Below are 20,200 nucleotides of genomic sequence, written 5' to 3'. Positions count from 1 at the left end.
GTATTCTCACCACCACCCCTCTATTCCAAGCCCTGCAAGGACAACAGTGTATCTCTCCCAAGAACCTGCCTGGTCATTTCCTGTGGAAGCTGATGGCAATGATACCAGGACTCAAATGAAATGAAATCAAGTTGTATTCAAAGCAGCTGTGTGATACTCCAGATTCAGGGCAGCTATCGTCACGTTCGTTTTGCAAGTAAACAGTAGGTCTGTAATGAAGTTACAAGCTACCCAGCAGGAGACCTGTGTCTGCCTTTTGCTGTTATAAACCTGCGCTGGTATTTTGGGCTTAGCAGTTAATCTCATAATGGGTCAACGACAGTATTTCCACTAATTACATACTATGGATAGGATGCTAGACTATCCCTACGCTTGGGGTGCTAGGTAAAGGTCAAGTGAAAAAACTTTTGAGTTATATAAAGTGAACTTGATATCTTTTACTTCCAGTATCTGTTCATTTTCCTTCTGCATTAGTGAGGGTTCTCCAGAGAAACAGAACCAATATGTAGATATATATGAGGAGATGATAGGAATTGGCTCATGTGGTTGTGGAGGATGCGAGGCCCCACAATCTGCTGTCTGCAAGCTGGAGAAGCTGGTGGCATAATTCTGTGTGAGTTTAAAGCCCTGAAAACCAGGACAGTGACAGTGGAACTGCCAGAGCCCCGAGGCCTGAGAACCGGGAGCTCCGATGTCCAGGGCAGGAAAAGATGGCTGTTTCAGCTCAAGAGGAGAGAGAACTGGCCCTCAGTAGATTGGATGATGCCTGCCCACATTGGTAAGGGCGATCTCTCTACTCAGTCTTCATTCAAATGCTAATCTATTCTGGAAACACCCTCACAGATCTGAAATAATGTTTTACCAGCTGTCTGGGCATCCCTTAGTCTGCCCAAGTCGACACAGAAAAATGAACCATCACACCTTCCAATGGATTAAAGAGATTTTGTACCCTAAGGAAAATGACAGTGAGACCACCTGTCTCCTCCTCAGCTTGCCTTCCAGACTCCACCTCTGCTCTGGACTCACAGAGAGACTGAAACCGTTTCTGTCCTCTGGGGCTTACAGACTAGTTAAGAGGATTCTATCTTAACCTCTTGTTAAGTCCTGGTTTCAGTAACAGAGGCAATAGATTTTTCAAAGCACCGATCAGCAGTAAGACCATCCAATGCTCACTAGAATCTCTCAAAATATAGACAACTTTCACCATTTAGAGTTCTGTGGTTTGCCTCTTGGGATGTTAGAGGAGTACCACAAATCCCTACTAAACCACAGTCCAAGACATAAAACTTACATCATGAATAGCACCTCTAATTACTACCCAACCACACACACATTATGGTTCTGGTTTTTCAGTGACATAAGGGAGTGGTGCATGTCAGAAAACTGAGTTGTTCTCTTTATTCCGGTGTGCACTGGTTTGCCCTCTCTCGGAGATCACTAGAGCATATCCTTTGAGAGGGTGTGGGAGGCAGTTAGATGTGAGCAGAGCAAGAATGATGGGCCAAGTACAGAAGGGCACCAGGACAGAAAGCCCCAGGTGCCTAGCAACAGGCAAAACTGGAAAACAAGGACCTCTCCCCCAGGGTAACCTTTCTTACCCCAGCATTTCACTGGTTTCATGCGGTTAGGACCTCCCCTGACCCGTCCTCCACTGGCATGCGGGTTAGTCCCCTTAGAGGGGGAACTGACAAAGGGGCCTGAAAAGAGCCCGTAAGCATTAAGCCCCCACAAAAATGAGGTTCTGACCTGCATCAAGTACAGCGAGGCCTCAGTTGTGTCTCAGCTCCAGGTCCAGAAAAGCAGCAAAACCAAACGAGGGAAGCCATGGCTGACGTCAGGACCAGCTGCATTGACTAATGATCCCCAGCCCTGGTGCTGACCCATCAGTAGAGATCATGACCTTGATGGACAGCCTGGAAAGCTGATGAATATTCTATTGGAATCCTCTCCCAAGACCTCCGGGATAAATACCCTCAAGCCAGAGGACCCAGTTCAGCTCTTTCTATGGAGCACACCTGTGCCTGTCCCGGCCCCTCCCCCCAGGTGTTTTCCTGGTTTCTCCTAAGCTCCAAAGACTTTTTTTTTTTTGCTTTTGTAACGGGTTTCCTGAGCCCATTTCTTCTATAGCTTATTTCTACCGCTCACTTCTTCTACCTCTGTGACTTTCTAAATAAACTTTCTCTTATAGTTTGAGTCTTGGCTCTGAATTCTTTTATTTTCAATTTTTAAAAAATTGATTAAGGTATTATATATGTGTCCATATCCCCCCATTACCCCCTCCCCCCCCCCCACCTGAATTATTTCTTAGCCAGAACTTAAGTACCGAGGTTGCTGGACCAAGGTCTGGTCTGACTCCACTTGTCTGACAATGGTGTCGTTTTCACCACCAACAAAGGGAAGTTGAGTTTGCCACCCCGCAATATGCCTTTTGGGATATTGATTAAGTTGGTTATTTTTAAGAAACAAAAAACTAAAAGAACCTTCCCCCTTACCTGCCTAAAGGAATTCAGATAGAAACCTACCTCAATGGGACATCTCAGCTTAACCTGAACGAGTGGTGCAGACAGGAAGGAATCCAGCAGCTGTTTGACAGACTCCGCCTCTGTGCCCATTGTTTCCCAGTGGCCCCAGCAAGAATTTGTTTACCAAACATTTGCTCTTTCTCTCTGTGTGAACGGTCTACTTTCCCTTTGAAGTCCCAGACTCCTGCCTTCCTCTCCTTAGTCCAGAACAGTGTATAAGCTTCAACTGCCCAATTTGCCTTGGTGTCCCCTATTCTTAGGGAACCTCCAAAGGAAAATTATTTTTCTTCCCTCATAGTAGCTAGAGTTCTCCTAAAGTCTGTTTTGCCTTTTTACATCCAAGGGGCTAAAAAGTAGAGTTCAGGGGAGCGTGGACCCTCTGTACCTTCAGACCAAAGGCCATTTTTGTAACAGTGGAAACATGAGAAACATGTATCAAAATACAGGAGTAAGCTATGTAAAGATCAAGTTATTGTTTCAATTGCGAAGTGGAGGAAGCTGGACAAGGATAGCAAAATGTATCACCCCAAAATATGCCTCTTAGCCAAGTCTTATCTTTAGCTGATTATTCTGAAACTACACATACAGGAGAAGCTCTGAGGACAGAGTAGAAGTCACCCTTTTGTAAGGGCACTTACCTTAGAAAGGGGGCCTCTTCCAGGAAGAGAGCTATTACGAGACCATGGTTTCAACGGGGAGACATCCACATGGCAGGGCAGCCTTGGTTTCCTCTCCTTACCTTCCACGACTGCCCCCTCCCGCTGTCCCCCAAGTAGCTTTTTGGTCTAGTAGAAGGTAGTGCTGAAGGTGGCAACGTGGGCAGTTTCTCTGTTTTCCTGGGTAGCTCCTATGTACATGCGGCATACAGGTTAATAAACTTATATGTGTTTTCTGCTGCTAATGTGTTTTTGTTTTTGTAGGGGATCTCAGCCTAGAACTCAGAAGGGTAGAGGGACAATTGTTTCTCCTCCCTGCATCGATCAGGAGCCCTAGCTCAGGGTTATAAGGAACAACTGTCCCTGGTTTGGGAAACGGCTCCACCCTCCTGGAAGAGGCACAGTCTCCACGCCTCCACTGGCTTCTTGTTCGTGCTCCTCCTCTTCGAATGCTTTCTCCTCTGGGTCACCCATTCAGCAGCCATTGGTAATATCTTGAAAAATAACCTCATCTGTGGGCCAACAGAGAAAACAGTCACAGTTTTCCTTGTAGGGCTTGGCAATACACAAAGATCTTTATTCATACAAATAACACTCAAGCATAGAATAAGTTAACAAGCCCCTTTTTATTATTATTATTATTATTATTATTATATATTTGTAATTGTTTTCAGGGAGAGAAAGGAAGAGGGAGAGATAGAAACATTGATGAAAGAGAAACATCAACCTGCTGCCTCCTGCACCACCCCCTACTGGGAATCGAGCCCACAACCTGGGCATGTGCCCTGGCCAGGAATCAAACCAGCAATCTCTGGGTGCATGGGTCTACACTCAACCACTGGGCCACACCAGCCAGGCAACAAGCACCTTTTAGAGAGGCTACAAAGGTTAGCTTTTGCCTCCAGATTTCTTTCCCTAATTTTGGCTTTTACCATTTATCCACGAAAAGTCCTTTCTGCAGCATGAACTAGGAAGCTTAACATACCTCCTACTATCCCTCGGCTCCTGTCCCTCAGCTAATACTGGCTGTAGGGGAAAGGGAGGTTTATTCTCAAGGTGAAACTTAACTGTTCATTTGATTCCTTTTACAGAAGTCTGTATTAAGGTTAATGCAACAATAATAACGAAACACACCCACAAATCGATGAGACAATGAGCATTGTTTTTAAGTGTTTATCTTTTTGTCAAAAATATGTATAGCCTGAAACAATCACTAAAGTAGCAGATTCTACTTTTTAAAGTTTTGATTTTCCAAATTCTATTGGTTTAATACTGAAAGTTCATTTGTGCCAAGTGTGCAAAAGCTAGCCCACTTTCTCAATATTTGGTAATCCTTGTTGAAAATAAAGCCTGTTGAGTGAATGAACAGAATACGAAGTGTCAGGGAGGTTCCAACCAGAAAGTCTGAATTAGTTTTGTGGTGGAGACTGCTAAACTGTCCCTAGGAATCACTCTCCCTTTTAATAATAGAACCACTGCCCTCTCTACCCCAGGTTCTAATTGGGGACCTGGCTGCCTAGTTAGGGACCATATTTCCCAGCCTCTCTTGCAGCTAGCTCTGGCCACATGACTAAAGTTTTGTTTGGTCAATGGATATAGGCAGAAGTGACACGTGTAACTTACAATGCTCGCCCTGGACTTCTTTCCCTCTTCCTGCTGGCCAGGAATCAGTGACAAGGACAGAGCCGGATCCCCGGAAAACCTTGGAGGTACTGAATTTGAGAAAAACATCTATCTTGTTTCAACCACAGGGTTTTGGATCTCTTGGTCACAGCAGCTTACTCTGTACCCTAATGCATACAACTGTAGGTGTATTCCTTCTTTCCCTGATAAGCCCCACCACGAAACTTCTCCACTAAATTGTTTGGATTTATTGAAACAACTAAAAAGCCAAATTAATGAATTCAGTAACATTTATTTTACATGAAACAATTTTCAAAGAATACATTTAAAAACCATCTAAATACTGATTTTATTGCATTACAAAAATTGAGAGGCACAATTGAAGTATTCAAATAAATTGTGAAAGGTAGAGGTGGGGGCCTAAGAATCGCTATTCACGATGTTCTTTAGTCACTTACAGGCTCTGGGTACAAGAGTCTTTACCATGAGGCACTAGTGCACGTCATTTAGTAGGAATAAATCACATAAAATATATACTTTTATACAGAAAGTGTTATTGTCACCTTCAATTACTTATAAAAACTTCATTTAAAATTGCACAAAAGTTCTCTTTAAAATTGATAACTCCCAGAAGACAGGGCTTAGAACTAAGTGTCTGTCTAAATAATTCATTACAAATAATTAGGTTTCCATTTCTTCACAGATTAAAAAAAAATCTATGAAGAATTACATTATTCAAATGGGACACTTAAAATTTTTTCATAGGAAAATAGGTTTACACATTTGTCCCTCGTCAGCTAAGTTCATTTTTCCCTACTTTAACACAAATCACAGAATGTCCAAAGTTTTAAATCAGAGTACCTATTCCACAGTATAATGCGGAAGTGTTTACATTAATTCGCTTTGTGTGTCGTTCGAGTATAGTATCGAATGATCAAAAAGGCACAATGGGTACATTCTTCGGAACAGTTTTGTTTTTTTTTTTTAAAAAAAAATCACACATTTATGAGCAGTGATTCCAATCATGTTTAAAAACAAAAATACGAAACAGATTCATTTCCCGATCCAGGTGATACCGAATCCACGAAATTTCTGCAGGCACTTCACTTTCCATAGAATTTCTTGTTCAGCAGGTATATGAGAAGGTTTACATTCACTTTAACCTTATCAAACATTTTCATTACAGCGACTCCTTCATATTGCATCTCAAGTAAATCCTGAAATTTAAGGAACATCATTAAATCTCAAACTTGACATTTAGCACATTTAAAAAACATTCCAGAACAACTTGTTGACAAAAATAAGATTCAAGTGACCTAATGACCTAGGTAGGGGTTCTTACACTTTAACGTGTGTCGGAATCATCTGGTTAAAACAGGGGCTAGTTAAAACATGCTGGGCCCCACACCCAGGAATTCCTGATTCTGTAGCTCTGGGGTGGGGCCCCAATATTTGCATTTTAGCAAGTGCCTATTCATGATGATTATATTGTTGGCCCGGGTACCGGGTACCGTACTTTGAGAATCACTTAGCTAAATGAAAGGAAAATAGATTTTTAGAACTGATAAAGACCACTGGAAGAAAACCATTATGATTAAGTTAATTCAGATATATAATTTTAATTTTTAATTAAAAAATTCGAAACAAATGTTCCAGCAAGATGGGGTATATCCTTTAGAACAACAGTGTTTTCTAAAGTGAACTGAGCAACACAATTCATTAAGGAGTAAAAAGAATATTAGAGAACTATTTATTTTGTTCACTTTTTAAACATTTAAATTTTGTATAATTATAAAGTATATTTTTAGTATAGTGATAGATGCAAGTATACTTTATAAATAAATATGTACAAATGGGGTGAGATGATCATGCTATTTATTTTTGAAGCTGTATGATTGAAATTTGGAGACCTGCTGTACAAAGTTAACTCCTTCTGACCCGGACTACTTCTGTTCCTATACTGAGAACAAGCCCTCATTCCCAAGTCAGTCTATCATTCTGTGTTCCCCTGCCACCATATAACAAAGAAAATAAACTCACCTGCTAAAATTCATAACTGGGTCCCACCAGCCATATGCATGAGACTAAGCAGTAACATTTCAAAATACACAGGACAGGAGACCTTCGCCAAAAAGAACTGCCCCAGACTAATACCCAGGTCTCGTTTTCTTATTTCTAGCTTTGGAAATTTCTTGGTTCTTAATGATAATGTCTTATGTCTAGTGCTGGAAATTTCTTTCTTAATGATAATGTCCCATGTCTAGCTCTGGAAATTTCTTGGTTCTTAAGGAAAATGTCTTAAGGAAGGCCACCTGAAGAAGTTGAAATAATTTTTGAGAGAACTTGGCTCTTGTTAGCTTCCTCCTCTACTTCTTCAATTACCTCCAAATGTACTCAACTAAACCCTTACATTATTTAAATATGCGTCTGAGACGGAAATTCCATAGGGAACTGAAGTTCTTTCACCAAGAATGCTTTTACCTACTAAAGTATACTGGTGGTTCACTTTTCCTTTGGGAAAGGCAAAGTCTGTTCATCCAAATCTCTTAGAAAAGAAATCAATAGAATTAAGTTGAGAAGGAATGGCCAATGCAGGGGAATTAGCTGGGCCCCCCAGGTGGGGAGCAGAGAACATATAATCATTACACTTGCCATTGGAAGACCAGATTTTAGTCTTAGCTCCACCATTTGCTATCCTGTAATCTTGCAGTGTCACATAACCCCTGTTTCCTTGTGTGTAAACTGAGGGTAACACTCTTAACCTCACAGGAGAGTTACTGGGCATATGAGATCAAGGTATCTGCAAACCCTTTTCTTGTCAGGATCGGCTGGAACCTGTGAGAGAGGCTGTGGAGCAGAGCAATGAAGACCGTGGACTCCAGCTGCCTCTTCCCTAATCAGCTCTCTGCACCTCCGTTCTTCAACTGGGAAAGGGAGAATGCCAACCCTGCAGCCTCAGTAAGCACAGGCCATTATTTGTATAAGCAGAACATCTTCATGTAAATCTCACCCTCCTGTTATGTATATAGCCTATAGCTATAGGATATAACCTTTAGGAACTAAGGGAAGAGTGGGCTGAAGTAAACCTAGACACAATGCTACACGGCATCTTCCTTGGACCTGTTAGAAACTTCTTTTTTTGTTAATCCTCACCTGAGGATATTTTTCCATTGATTTGTGGAAGGGAGAGGGAGACACAGAGAGAGAGAAACATCGATGTGAGAGAGACACATCAATTGGTTGCCTCCTGCATGCACCCTGACTAGACCCGGGGGTTGAGCCTGCAACTGAGGTAAACACCCTTGACGGGAATTGAACCCGAGACCCTTCAGCCTTTGGATCGACACTCTACCCACTGAGCCAAACCAGCTAGGGCTGTTAGAAACTTCTTGACTCAGAGTAAAGATCTGGCCATCATGTTTCTCTTGGTAATTCACTTGATAATGTAATTGTCTGAAAGCTATACGTATAAAGCTGACTTTATGTCTGACAGCTAATATATGTAGGGCCAGCTCCTTGGACATTCATCCTGTGCAGGGTTTCATCATCAGAAGGGCCTTGTACTTTAATGTGCTGCTGTCATCATCTTGAAATTCTCAATAATTATAAAAACGAATATTATTTTCAGTTTACATCGAGCCTTGCAAATCTTATAGGTGGTCTTGATGATATGGTAATGACTTTAAAAATCTGGGGCTTATTAGCTAAGGAGTAACATTTCACAATTATGTGGATAAATGAATGGTATGAATAGCTGATCCCACTGCATACTAAATCCTTAACAAAATTTGGTATTTGCATCCGTGTTCAAAGGAAAAGGCATGGAATTTCTGAGGCCTTTCTAAACAGGGGTCTCTTGGTCACTTGGCATTCATCCGTCCAGTTGATATTGATTGGTCTTGGGTCCTTGCCTGCCTGGCAATCGCATGGTATGTCTGCCATCTCTGGAGAAGAATCAGTAACCAAAGAGCATTCTTTTCTCTTCCCATATTTGTCAAAGTGTTACATGAAGTAACTCAAGACTTCCAGTTAAATTGTTAGATGGATACAGTTAGTGATATTTAAATTCAGTTAGAAAACAATACTGTTTATTTAAGTATACTTTTCATAATTACATAGTGTCTTTTATTTCTCTCTCTATTCTCTAATTTACTCCATTATCTCACTGTTTTTATCATGCCCATTTAGCTCCCATTTTCGTTTTAAGTTACAAGAAGGCTAGATAGAAAAGAGGGCTCTGGTATCTGCTCCCTGGAGGGAGGTAATGTAAGGGCTCTCAGGGCTGGGCTGGGCGGGCAGTGAGGCTGGGACATACATCATGCCCAGGGGCTTGTCAAGATGATTCATGTAGAATACCTGAAAACCATTTCATACAAGTAGTTTGGGACCCAGGTAAATAGGCGTCATTGCCATTTAAAAATTCTTATACAAAAAAGAAAACTCACTTACTTCTCTAAATTGATTCTGTGCTAAGAATTAAAAAGTTGGGAGCAGATGAACTTAAATGTTTGGTTGTACCCTCCCTTCATTTTTGGAGGATGGTGACACACAGACTGGGTGTCTCAGTTTCTGTTCAAGTATATTTGGCTTACATGTAGTTCTTATGAGAAAATAACAAGAACTCGGACTGAAAATATCATTTTTCTATTTATAGTGACCTGTTTTGCACAAATATCATTTTTCTATTTATAGTGACCTGTTTTGAACATTCATATGATCTCAAACAAATGAATCGATTTAAAAAACATGTAAAAAACACCCGAGGAAGGAGGAGGGAGGAGGGAGGAAGGAGGAGAAATGCAAATGGGAAAGCTCCAATCCTGGGCACACTCAGTCTTAGAAAGGAGTGCAAGTTCCCAATAAAAGGAAACTGTCTAGCCTCCACCTAACAGCTCCGAATGCTTTCCTATTATTCTCTACGCTTCAAAATGGGAACATGGTTTTACCACCTAAAAGCATTTTAAGTTCCAATAATTTGAAAAATCACAGCCTTTAAAAACTAATCAATGCATCCAAAGCTAATATTGGCTAATAAGGCTTACACTGGCCTTCTCTGCTGAAGTTCATTGTCATCGTGAAGAGGCAATTTCAGGGCTCACCCTCCGTTCTCAGAAATCCCAGCTTACCTGAATATTGAGCTGCACCTTTTCCATCTCCACGCCCAGGAATTTGGATTTGACATCGAAGATGCCCACGTCTTCAGTGGATAAGATATCAAATGTAACGTTTTTAAACCTAATGAAGAAAGGGACAGTCACATATGTGGAACTACAAATACACGCTTACAGCTGAAACACATTAACGGAATCCTCAGTTATCATTCTCAGTGAATGGTAAGTCATCCCAAACCTCCCATCCTTTCCCCCATTCCGCTCACTAAAACGATGCTTCATGGCTCTTGTTGAGGTAACTCACAGAGCACTGGAGTAGGTGCTTTATGACAAAAGAAATGCAAAATATGGTCCTTGCTCTTAAAGAGCATACAATATAGTTGGAAATACAGGGGATTCACAGAATATGAGAGCTGCATATTGACTTATACCACTGACAGGCTAGTTAAGTATTTCAGGGGGTAAATTTTATAGGAAGAAGCATTTTCTCTGAGTCAGTGCAGTCAGGAGGTTTGATGGGAGAAATGGAATAGAAGCCAGGCCCTGAAGGAAGGTGAGGAGTTAGGAGCAGTGGATCTGGCTTCCCTCAGACAAAGGACAAGGGAGTGATGGGGCATCAGGTTCATGGTCCCTTTAAATTTTTATTTTTAATTAAATTTATTGGGGTGACATTGGTTAATAAAATTATGTAGGTTTCAAGTGTACAAGTCTATGACACATGACCTGTATATTGCACTGTGCCCACCACCCGAAGTCAAATCTCCTTCTGTTAACGTATGTTTGACCCTCTTTACCCTTTACTACCTCCGGGATCCCTCTTTCCCTCTGATAACCGCCATACTGTCATCTGTGTCCATGACTTTTTGTGTTTGTCTTGTTTGTTCATTTGGTGCTTTCCAGGTCCCTTTACAACGGAAAACCTGATGGCACCTGGGGTGGGGATGCAGAGGGTGTGGTTTTCTCCTCCACGCCAAAGGCACCCCCTAATAGCATGGGGCTGGCGTGTCAGACCCAGGCGTTGGCACACAGTCCGTGGATTTGAAATTAGAAAGGCACTATTTTCCAATGGTAAATCATCTAATTTATCGAGACCAGAAGGCAGCCTTCATTCTCACTGCTATGACTCCGTTCTTTCGGAGGGATGAGGGAGGCTGGCAAATCCAGACACACTGGCCAAGCCATGGGAAACACAACCTGATAAGCCCTTCATACAACCCACCAGATGCTCAAGGCCGGCTGGGAAGACTAGAGATGACAATACACGTATCTCCCCATCACCTGTCATCAAGGGTAAGCCTTGACAGACCAAATGAAGCTCTCCTCAAAGGCCACAGGAACCCGAGGAATGTGAGTGAGATGTTAGGGGCGGTTAGAGGTGCGTGTTCTGTGCGGATTCCAGATCACACTCACTGGTTGGTCTGCAGGTCGTCGATGCCCAGCAGCACACCCTTCTCATGCAGCTTCGCAGCCGTGTACCTCACTGGCTTCGCCCTCTTCATCCCCTTGGACTCTCCTTTCCCGTCTACTTTAATTGACCGCCGAGAATTTCTAGCAAAAGAACAAGCCGTCTGTCATCATGATGGCAAACTCGGATGTTTCTGGCAATGCAATAACCATGCCCTAGGTCAGGGGTGGGCAAACTTTTTGACTCGAGGGCCACAATGGGTTCTTAAACTGGACCGGAGGGCTGGAGCAAAAGCATGGATGGAGTGTTTGTGTGAACTAATATAAATGCAAAGTAAACATCATTACATAAAAGGGTACGGTCTTTTTTTTTTTTTAGTTTTTTTCATTTCAAACGGGCCGGATTCGGCCCGCGGGCCATAGTTTGCCCACTGCTGCCCTAGGTGTACACCACTGTGCAGACCTGGCCCCCATGGCCCCGGATATGCAACTTTCTATTTTGTGATAGAAGGCGACAATTTTCCCCATGCAGTAAAACCTCACTATGCACTGCTTAAGGGGAAACTATTTTCAAAGTGACAGAGTTTGAATTACAGACTAATATTTTTCATAAAACTTGCACTCTATTTTTCAGACATCTCGAAGCGGCCCTATTAAGTCATTTTGCAAGCAGCATTGGTGCAATCACATGAACTGTGTACTCCTGAGTAAATGTATCCCTAGGGCTGCTTTAATTCCTTCAACAAATACTCTGTAGCCAGCACTGTTCTAAGAGCTTTATAGGTATTGCCTTACATTTACAAGATTAACATTTCCATAATGCTTTGAAATAAAATTCCTTTCTTATATGCTATTCCACTTAGCTCTGAGGCTGGCACTCCTCATTCACCTTTACATGAGACACCTGGGGCTCCAGAGAAGTTCATCGGACAGGTTCAAGATCACACAATGTGAGAGAGAATCAGAACCCAAATCCAGCTCATCTGGCTGCAGAGCTTGTAAAATGCCTTCAAGTAGGTTAGTCTGTAATTCAAACTAAAGTCTGACATAGTCTGCAATAAGTATGTAAAGAAAACCTCTAACATTTCTTAAGTTTCTAAAACTTCTAATATTTCTACTGAATATTAACTTGACCAACTTTTTCCTCCCAGGGATAGAGTAAAAGTAATTTACAGGCCACAAGCAAATTAATTAAAATTCAGAACTAGTGGGGCCCACACAAGTGTGGCTGACATTTGGTTATTTCCCTTAATCAAGCTTCTAAGATTAATGGAATATATTTTTCCCTACAGAACCATTTCCTACTGTCAGGTTGACAACAAGCATTACACAAAAATACTGTATTATCTTTTTAAAAGGGTAATTAAAATTTTATTAAGTACTGACCTTAGTCTAACGATAAGAATAATTATGAACAAATAATACTCATTAAAAGTAGCTATAATGCATATCGAAAATCTATGCTATGTATGCTAATGGGTAACAGAGAACTGCCAAATTTTGTCTTTTGTATCAATAATGATTTTTTAAAACCTCTAAGCAATTTAAAATCATTAGGCTGCTATGCAATTAGCAAACATCTGGTGTTATCTAACATTACCAAGAGTATAAATTATTGTTTATTGTAAACATTCCAAAAAACAAGAGTAGACTTTATTTTTTATAATAGTGCTTAAAAGACATTTTTTACTAAAAAAGACAAAAGAAATAATGAAAGTTCTTCCCCAAGTGTTAAAGCTAAGCTACTTTAATTTCAGGTATAAAATTACGCTGATGGGGAATTACAATGTTTCTAAATTCAGTCCTGACTTCTTAGTTCACAGTGCCAATTCATAAAATTGAGATTCTAGTTTTTGGTTATAAAATAAAGCAAAAAGTTGCTTCCAAACCCAACCCAACAGCCCAAGATTATAAAAGTATTGACATCCCATATAACTCATGACATTGCAAGTGAATGTATGATTTTAACTTACTTTATTTTTAAGTTGTCTAAGCAAGTCTTTATGTAGGTGTCATAATAATTAACTTGCTCTTCATAAAATGCTGCCTTCTCGTTAAGTGCTTTCAAGGTCTGCTGAAGTTTGGCCAATTCAGCTTTTCGAAGCTTACGATAGATTCTTTGATTTCGAATATCCTAAAACAAGTAAAAGCTATGTGAGATTTAAGCAGAAGTGAGCTTTACAATCCTGCCAATTTGAGACAAGATGAGTATCAAGTATCAAACCGGAATTTGTGACTGTTAACTTGTTGTTTATCTCAGTCACTTTATTGTAATCTCTCACACCCTTCCCTCTTCACTTCTGAACTGGCAAGTGCCCATGTTTCACTTTAAGAGAGTTGCTAAGGTTTATTTTTTTCTTGATGGAAAAGCAAAGCAGCATTGGTTTCTCTACTACACATTCTCAAAGAGAAATATTTCCCACCCAGAGCTACAGAAAGAAGCACTGCTTCCCTCGAGTCATCTGCTGGGAGAAAACAGCCGCTGCTAGAACTGACCGTGATGTTCCACGGAAGCAAGAAGCTGAGAGCACTTCCTTCCCAGAAGTAAGAAATGTTTTTCTCTGATCACGTAACTGCTCTTAACCTCTAGACCCATTTTAAAGAGCGTGTGTGGATAAAAAGAATGAAATGTCCTTTGAACCCAAATATCCTTTGAAACCATATACTTTCTTATCCTCGGCAAGCAGATCTCAGCCAGTTCCTGTGATGTTTCCTTGCACTAATTTGAGAGCCTCTGCTCAGGAAGTTTCTCAACTGTAAAAATACGGGATGAGAAAACAGAAGCTAACCTTTAAGTCAGAACTGCATTTAGAGGCAAATTTTCAGGGACGTAAATTTACCACCTCAGTAGCAGGTCCTAAGAGCAATTGGGCAATAAGACAACTAATAACTCCAGAGAGAACTCTCCTAAAAGTGTCACCTTGAGACCAGTAGGTATTGCTTAGAAGATGAAACGTGTCTATTACATTTCCGGAGCATTTATTTCCAGTATGTGTCAACTCTTATACTGACTTGGGGGAATTATGATCATTATTAAAAGTCATCAACTGCTTTGAAACCTTTAACCATCTGTAATATTGACCATGGTGTATACAAGTATGAATCCCTCGTGTCACCTCCCAGATCGCTCAGAATGTGACCCATGGTTAGCAAATGTCTGCTAAGAAAGAAGATTATTTCCAAAAACCTTGGCAATCTCATTGAGAATGTCCTGGTATTTATTTGTGGATGACATGTGTCCCATCTGTTCCAATGTCCGAAGATTCCTCTGGATTTTCCTCTTCTTCTGCTCAAGGGGCAGTTGTGCATCTTCCACCATAGACTGTCCATCCTTCATTTCTTCTGGAGCCTTGGAATCTTTAATTGCACGGCTCTCCATGTCCGTGGCATGAGCCGTTTCCTGAAAAGTGAAAAATATCAAGATGTTGCTTTTTCAGCATGGATGGAACTGGAAAGCATTATGCTAAGTGAAATAAGCCAGTCAATGAAGGAAAAATACCACATGATCTCACTCATTCATGGATAATAAAGACCATTACAAACTTTTGAACAATAATAGATACAGAGGCAGAGCTGCCTCAAACTGATTGTCAAACTGCAGTGGGAAGGCCAGAGAGGGTTGGGGGGCAGAAGGGAGGGGAGTAAGAGATCAACCGAAGGACTTGTATGCATGCATATAAGCATAACTAATGGACATAAGACACTGGGGGGTAAGGGAGGGCAGGGGATTGTCAAGGGCGGGTATAAAAAAAAGATGTTGCTTTTTCTCTGACTCCCTAATCCCACAGATTTAGAACCTGCACAAGGCAAGCGAATGTCAAAATGAAAGAAGTCCTCAAACCAAAGTCCAGAGACCGATGTGTTCTTCATGGGTCTTGAGGTAGGTCTTTAGGAAGGAATTACTTCACCTTTTTGAGAAATAGCAGTGGTGTCAGGCCTTTAAGGGACAAAGTCCAAATAACTTTCCTGCTAAGGTGACAAATCATGGACATAATACAATGGATAACTGATATTTGTAATTCCCTGGATGGAAGGATTTGAATTCCTGGATAGTCCAGTTGAAGAAATGAAAAATAAATTACCCATGAAAAAACAACAACACACGGCTGTGAGAACTCTGAACACGCAGAACTCGGCTAAACCCTCACGCATCAGCCCTACTTATGGAGATTCGTAAGCCAAGAAGGCAGTCAGAGACTGAGAGAATCATTCTCAAACTTCCATCTCTGAAAAAGTTACGGGCTTTCTTTGAACCAAAGGGAATAAAAATATTCTAGCAAGTGATAAGCTCCTAAATAAACGATAAGTAAATGAATGAATGTAATTTGGATAGTTTTAAAAAACAGTAATAAAAGGGACTGGGGATCTTTCTATTTCATTGTACTAGACAATTGATTGACATAGTAGATAAAGTCTAAGGTCACAAATGTTATTAGACACACAGTGCACAGGTCACCATTATGGGCACAGGAACAATTTACCAGGCCAGCAGTAAACAGCAGTAGTAGCCAACGTTATTGAGCACTTAATATGTGCCAGATATTATTCTACCCTCTTAACATGTTTTTACTCATTTATTCCTGTCTGTGAATTGGTACTATTATTATTCTTCCCATTTTACATTCGAGGAAAGTGAGGCACGGAAATATTTCTAGGAGCCTAGGGTTACACAGCTAGGAGGTACAGAGCTATACTTGACCTTGGGAGTCTGTGTTCTTAGTGACTATGCTACATTTGGGAAAAAATGAAATACGAATAAGGACTAAAATTCTCATACTAAATTAGTAGGATGTTCTACCTACATTGCTTTAAAAATATCCATACATTAACCAACATCAGGTAACTTAATTTTATTTTATATTTTTAAAAACTGTGACAGAATGATTTCTTGGCAACCAATTTAATTAGGAATGATTCAGGAAGATTATGTGTAGTTCTTCTATGAAAGAACTAATTAAATAATTTTGTCTGTTTAGGGAGTGGCAATTATTGATACTAAAGCAACACTGAAATTAATTCAGAACTAACTAAACAACATGCATTTTATGTTTTTCTTTTTTAAGCCTCACCTGAGGATATGTTTATTGGCAGGGAGAGAGTGAGAGACAGAGAAACATAGGTGGGTCGGCTCCCATACGTGTCCCAACTGGGGATGGAACCCGAAACCGTTTTGGTGCGTGGGATGACGTTGGAACCAACTCAGCCACCTGGCCAGGGCACTGATGCATTTTAAAAGATGCTGATAAAGATTTTAATGCAAGATTGTTATGATACTTCAATTACTTACACCAGGATAATGGTACCATGACCCAACAGGCTCAAGACATTTGCTTCTGAAGAATTCGAAAAGTTTTAATGTGAGATACTTCGTTTCTTTAAGTTAGCAAACATAAAATATGAAAGGTATTTGTCTACATCCTGTCGACCAGAACTATCTCTTAACTGACTTATCTGCCTAGCTACTGACTGATAAAGTTTATGATGAATATTCAGAAGCTTTGAAAAACCCAGAACTATCTTCCTAGTCCAGGACAAAATTACTTTCAGCCTAAATTCAGCGCTGCATTTTCTACTTCCTTCATTCTCCATATGGATTTCCTATATAGCTGAACTCAGTTGGCCAGAGTAACAGATAAAAATTCCTTACTTCCAAATCATTTTAGATATAGTTGCTCTGAGATAGTTGTAAACACTTGGCATGAAGATTAATAAAATGAACTCATATCTATGGTACTTATTATTTTACACTCAAAGACCAATTACCTGTTGTGTAGTTGCGGGTGTCTCTAAGATTTCTGTCAATGTGTTTCCTGGTTGGTTCCGGATCACATCAATGATCAGTTTTTTGGTCCTTTCAAAACAGAGAGAGAAGAGACAGACTCAGACAGCAGCCCTAAGGTACAGAAATCTGCTTCTCCGAGGGAGTGCACAACACGTACAGAAATAAAGCTTCGAAGATAATCCCTTAAATAACACCGTCTCGCAGAAATTCACCACATCTGCTCTAAGGCTCTGGAAAGTTTGTGAGCGCCTGATAATCGAAGCCTGGGTTTCCTATGCCTGATATAGTAGGATTACACTGTCAGTAACATGGGCACAAGTATGCCGAATGATTCCTTATCTAAATATTTTTCCTTCTTTTTAGACTGAGGCTACTTTTTGTGGAGGAGGAGGAGGAAAAAGTGCTGCTGATCTGGCTGCTACCACGGAGGGTGAGGGAATGATACCTAATATCCTCCTTTCCTGACTTTAATAACTTTAAAACTTCGGAGCCTGTTGAATACATTGCAGGACTTTAGGAGCCAGACCAAGGGCTACCTCTCCTGCTCTGAGAAAGTTCTGAAACGGTTGGAAGGCCAGTGTGAGCAGGCGCCCTGTGTGGGCTTTGGGGGGAGGTTGGGGTGGAGGTGGGACTGTCTGTTGGCCGACACAGCAGCCGGGTGTTGAAGAACCTCTCGTCTGGTGGAGGAACTAACAGACTGGCTTGGGTCCTTGTCTTCAGGTGGCGGAGAATGGAAGAGCTGCTCAGTAAAGAGTTAAGAGCTAGAAAACTCCTCTGGAAGTGCCTTCTTTATGGTATTCGGCCACCCCGTCCTAATTAAAGATCAGGTTATGGAGTTATGTACACAAATCTATAATAATAAAAGTGTAATATGCTAATTAGACTGGATGTCCTTCCAGACGACCTTCCGGATGAAGCCGTGGCAGGTGGGGGCCAAGCCCCTTGCACGAATTTCGTGCACCGGGCCTCTCGTTTTAACATAAAAGGCAAATGGTCAAGTTGGCTCACTTTTCCCTAAGTGGGGACAGTGCTACTGGATACAGCGTCCCTTCCAAACAAAGGAAGCAAGAGAAGTTGCCTGACGTTACAAACAGGTCTAGTCACTGTCTGAAATGTCACTTTTCGTGCGGTCCTGCGGTTGTATTGGACCTCAGTTCTTTCAAAGGCATGACATGGTCTCATTGGATGCTGAACTTCTCCTCAACTGCAGCAGGAAGTGTTCACACAGCATGGACAATGGAAACGAAAACAAAACCACGTTCACGTTCCGAAGCATCGGGCAACTGCTCGCAAACGACAGAGGAAACCCTCCAAGTTAATTCCAAACATGTTATTTTTGAAAATAGGGTAAAATCCAATAAGCCATCTGTAAACATCATTTTTCTCATTTCTGACTGATTGCAAGTCTGTAGGAGAAGAATGATCACAGCCATTTCCTCTGGCCCATGACCCTTCCCTGCTGGGGATTTATGGGCTGTCTGGGAGTGTGCAGATAAACACGCTGCCAGGAGTCAAAGGTGGGCACCCAGCTAATTATAGCCACGTGGGAGATGGCGCTGTTCCCGAGGCCGCCGTGGCTCCCCACACAACCCCTCCCCCAGTCATCATTATAAATGTCTGAAACAGGAACATCGGGTTAAAAATAAAACCTTTGGATGATTTTAAAAACACACACACACAGTGACGTTTCTTATTTAAATTAATATTCTAGGAACTACTTATGATATATGCTTCCAGGAAACGCCCAGCTCATCTCTGCAGAGAAGCTATCTATGACCGAAATGACTGGGGCCGCTCCAGCGTGCCCACCAGGGCTAACAAATGTTTATTTGTCCAGGAGATGCTGGAAGATAAGCCGCCCATACAGCCTCCCTTTCCTTGGACGCCTGCTGTATGTCAGGCCTGTGGAATCCACTGCCAAGTTCTAACCCTGACATCTTACATGGAAGTAGCCATCCAGCTTCATGAGGGGGACACACTCCCCCCCACACTCCCCCATATGCCTACTGGTTAAGAACACGGGGACCAGACAGATCTGGGGTCAAATTGGGGCTCCCGTGGCTCTGTGCACGTGTGCGAATTATATTATCCCTATACTTAAAAACCCCTGATATCATGGGAATCTCCCTGAGAACTGATGCAAGGAGTAAATGAAGAGCTTATGTAAAGCCCTTCGTTCACTGGGGTCTGACATATCGTAAGCACAAAAGCTGTGCTGCCCAACATGGCAGCCACTGGCCACCGGGGCACCCGAGCCCCCGACCCGTGGCAGGTCCAAACGGAGGCGTGCTGCCAGTGTGAGACATACACCGGGTTCTCAGGGCTTCGTATGAGAAAAGAATGTATTAACATTCTTTTACACTGATTACATATTGAAACAACATTTTTGCACATACTGGGTTAAAGCAGAATTAATTTCATGTGTTTCTTTTAAAAATGTAGCTTCTGGAAAATTTAAAGTTAGTTGCGTGGCTCACATTCAATTTCTTTGGCGAGTGCAGCGTTGGAACGCTCCCTTCTTAAATGCGAAGCTCTCTGAGGCCTGCCTTCCCGTGATGTCCACTCCCTGGACCTGGTCAGTCTCAGGACTTCAGCACAAGGGGGCACCTTTGGGAAAGAGTCTAATCCCTGGTTTGACAAATAAGGTGACTAAGACCTAAGCGGGCCAGTGGTTACAAAGGTTACTCTGCTTCCGAGAGTTGCGGGGAAACAAGCTGAGCTCCCTTTCTTCACCCCTCCTCGACCCTCAGGGGGGTGCCAGGACTGTGTCCCCAAACCCTTTCCACCACTTTTCTTTTCCCAAGTGAAATCCCTCAGTTCCTTAAGCCCCTCACAACTGAATTTAAAGAGAGTTCATAGTTCTGCTCACATTTCAGTTTGCCAGTGAACCAAAGACGTGTCCTGCTCCCCACCCCAATGCAAACACAATATTCTCGATATGGTCTGACCACATAAATCATCTGGTTAGAGTATTGGCCCCATGACTTCAAACAATATGTAAGACAGGCTGACAAAACCAAAGGCTCTGGCGCCCTATCTGAATGGGGAGGTATTAACTCTGAGGAAGAATTAGGGAAAGAGAAAGAGAGAGGGGGGGGGGGG

At 41.7% G+C, this 20,200-nt stretch overlaps 1 protein-coding gene across 4 annotated transcripts in view; it reads right to left on the bottom strand.

The window, feature by feature from the left end:
* Positions 1 to 5,077: 5,077 nt before the first annotated feature.
* IQGAP2 (IQ motif containing GTPase activating protein 2) overlaps positions 5,078 to 20,200 on the bottom strand; it is a 283,664-nt gene continuing 268,541 nt past the window's right edge. For all 4 annotated transcript variants that reach the window (XM_005858052.2, XM_014549911.1, XM_005858054.2 and 1 more), the window contains 6 exons: positions 17,080 to 17,167; positions 14,504 to 14,716; positions 13,290 to 13,450; positions 11,323 to 11,460; positions 9,928 to 10,036; positions 5,078 to 6,018 (listed from right to left, as the gene is read on the bottom strand). In XM_005858052.2, the coding sequence (XP_005858114.1) occupies positions 5,905 to 6,018; positions 9,928 to 10,036; positions 11,323 to 11,460; positions 13,290 to 13,450; positions 14,504 to 14,716; positions 17,080 to 17,167 (823 nt within the window). In that variant the 3' untranslated portion in view covers positions 5,078 to 5,904. The remainder of the gene's footprint in view (positions 6,019 to 9,927; positions 10,037 to 11,322; positions 11,461 to 13,289; positions 13,451 to 14,503; positions 14,717 to 17,079; positions 17,168 to 20,200) is intronic.

This window comes from Myotis brandtii, unplaced genomic scaffold (assembly GCF_000412655.1).
Source record: "Myotis brandtii unplaced genomic scaffold, ASM41265v1 scaffold115, whole genome shotgun sequence".
Taxonomy (NCBI): domain Eukaryota; kingdom Metazoa; phylum Chordata; class Mammalia; order Chiroptera; family Vespertilionidae; genus Myotis; species Myotis brandtii.
This window is presented reverse-complemented; position numbering and strand designations above follow the sequence as displayed.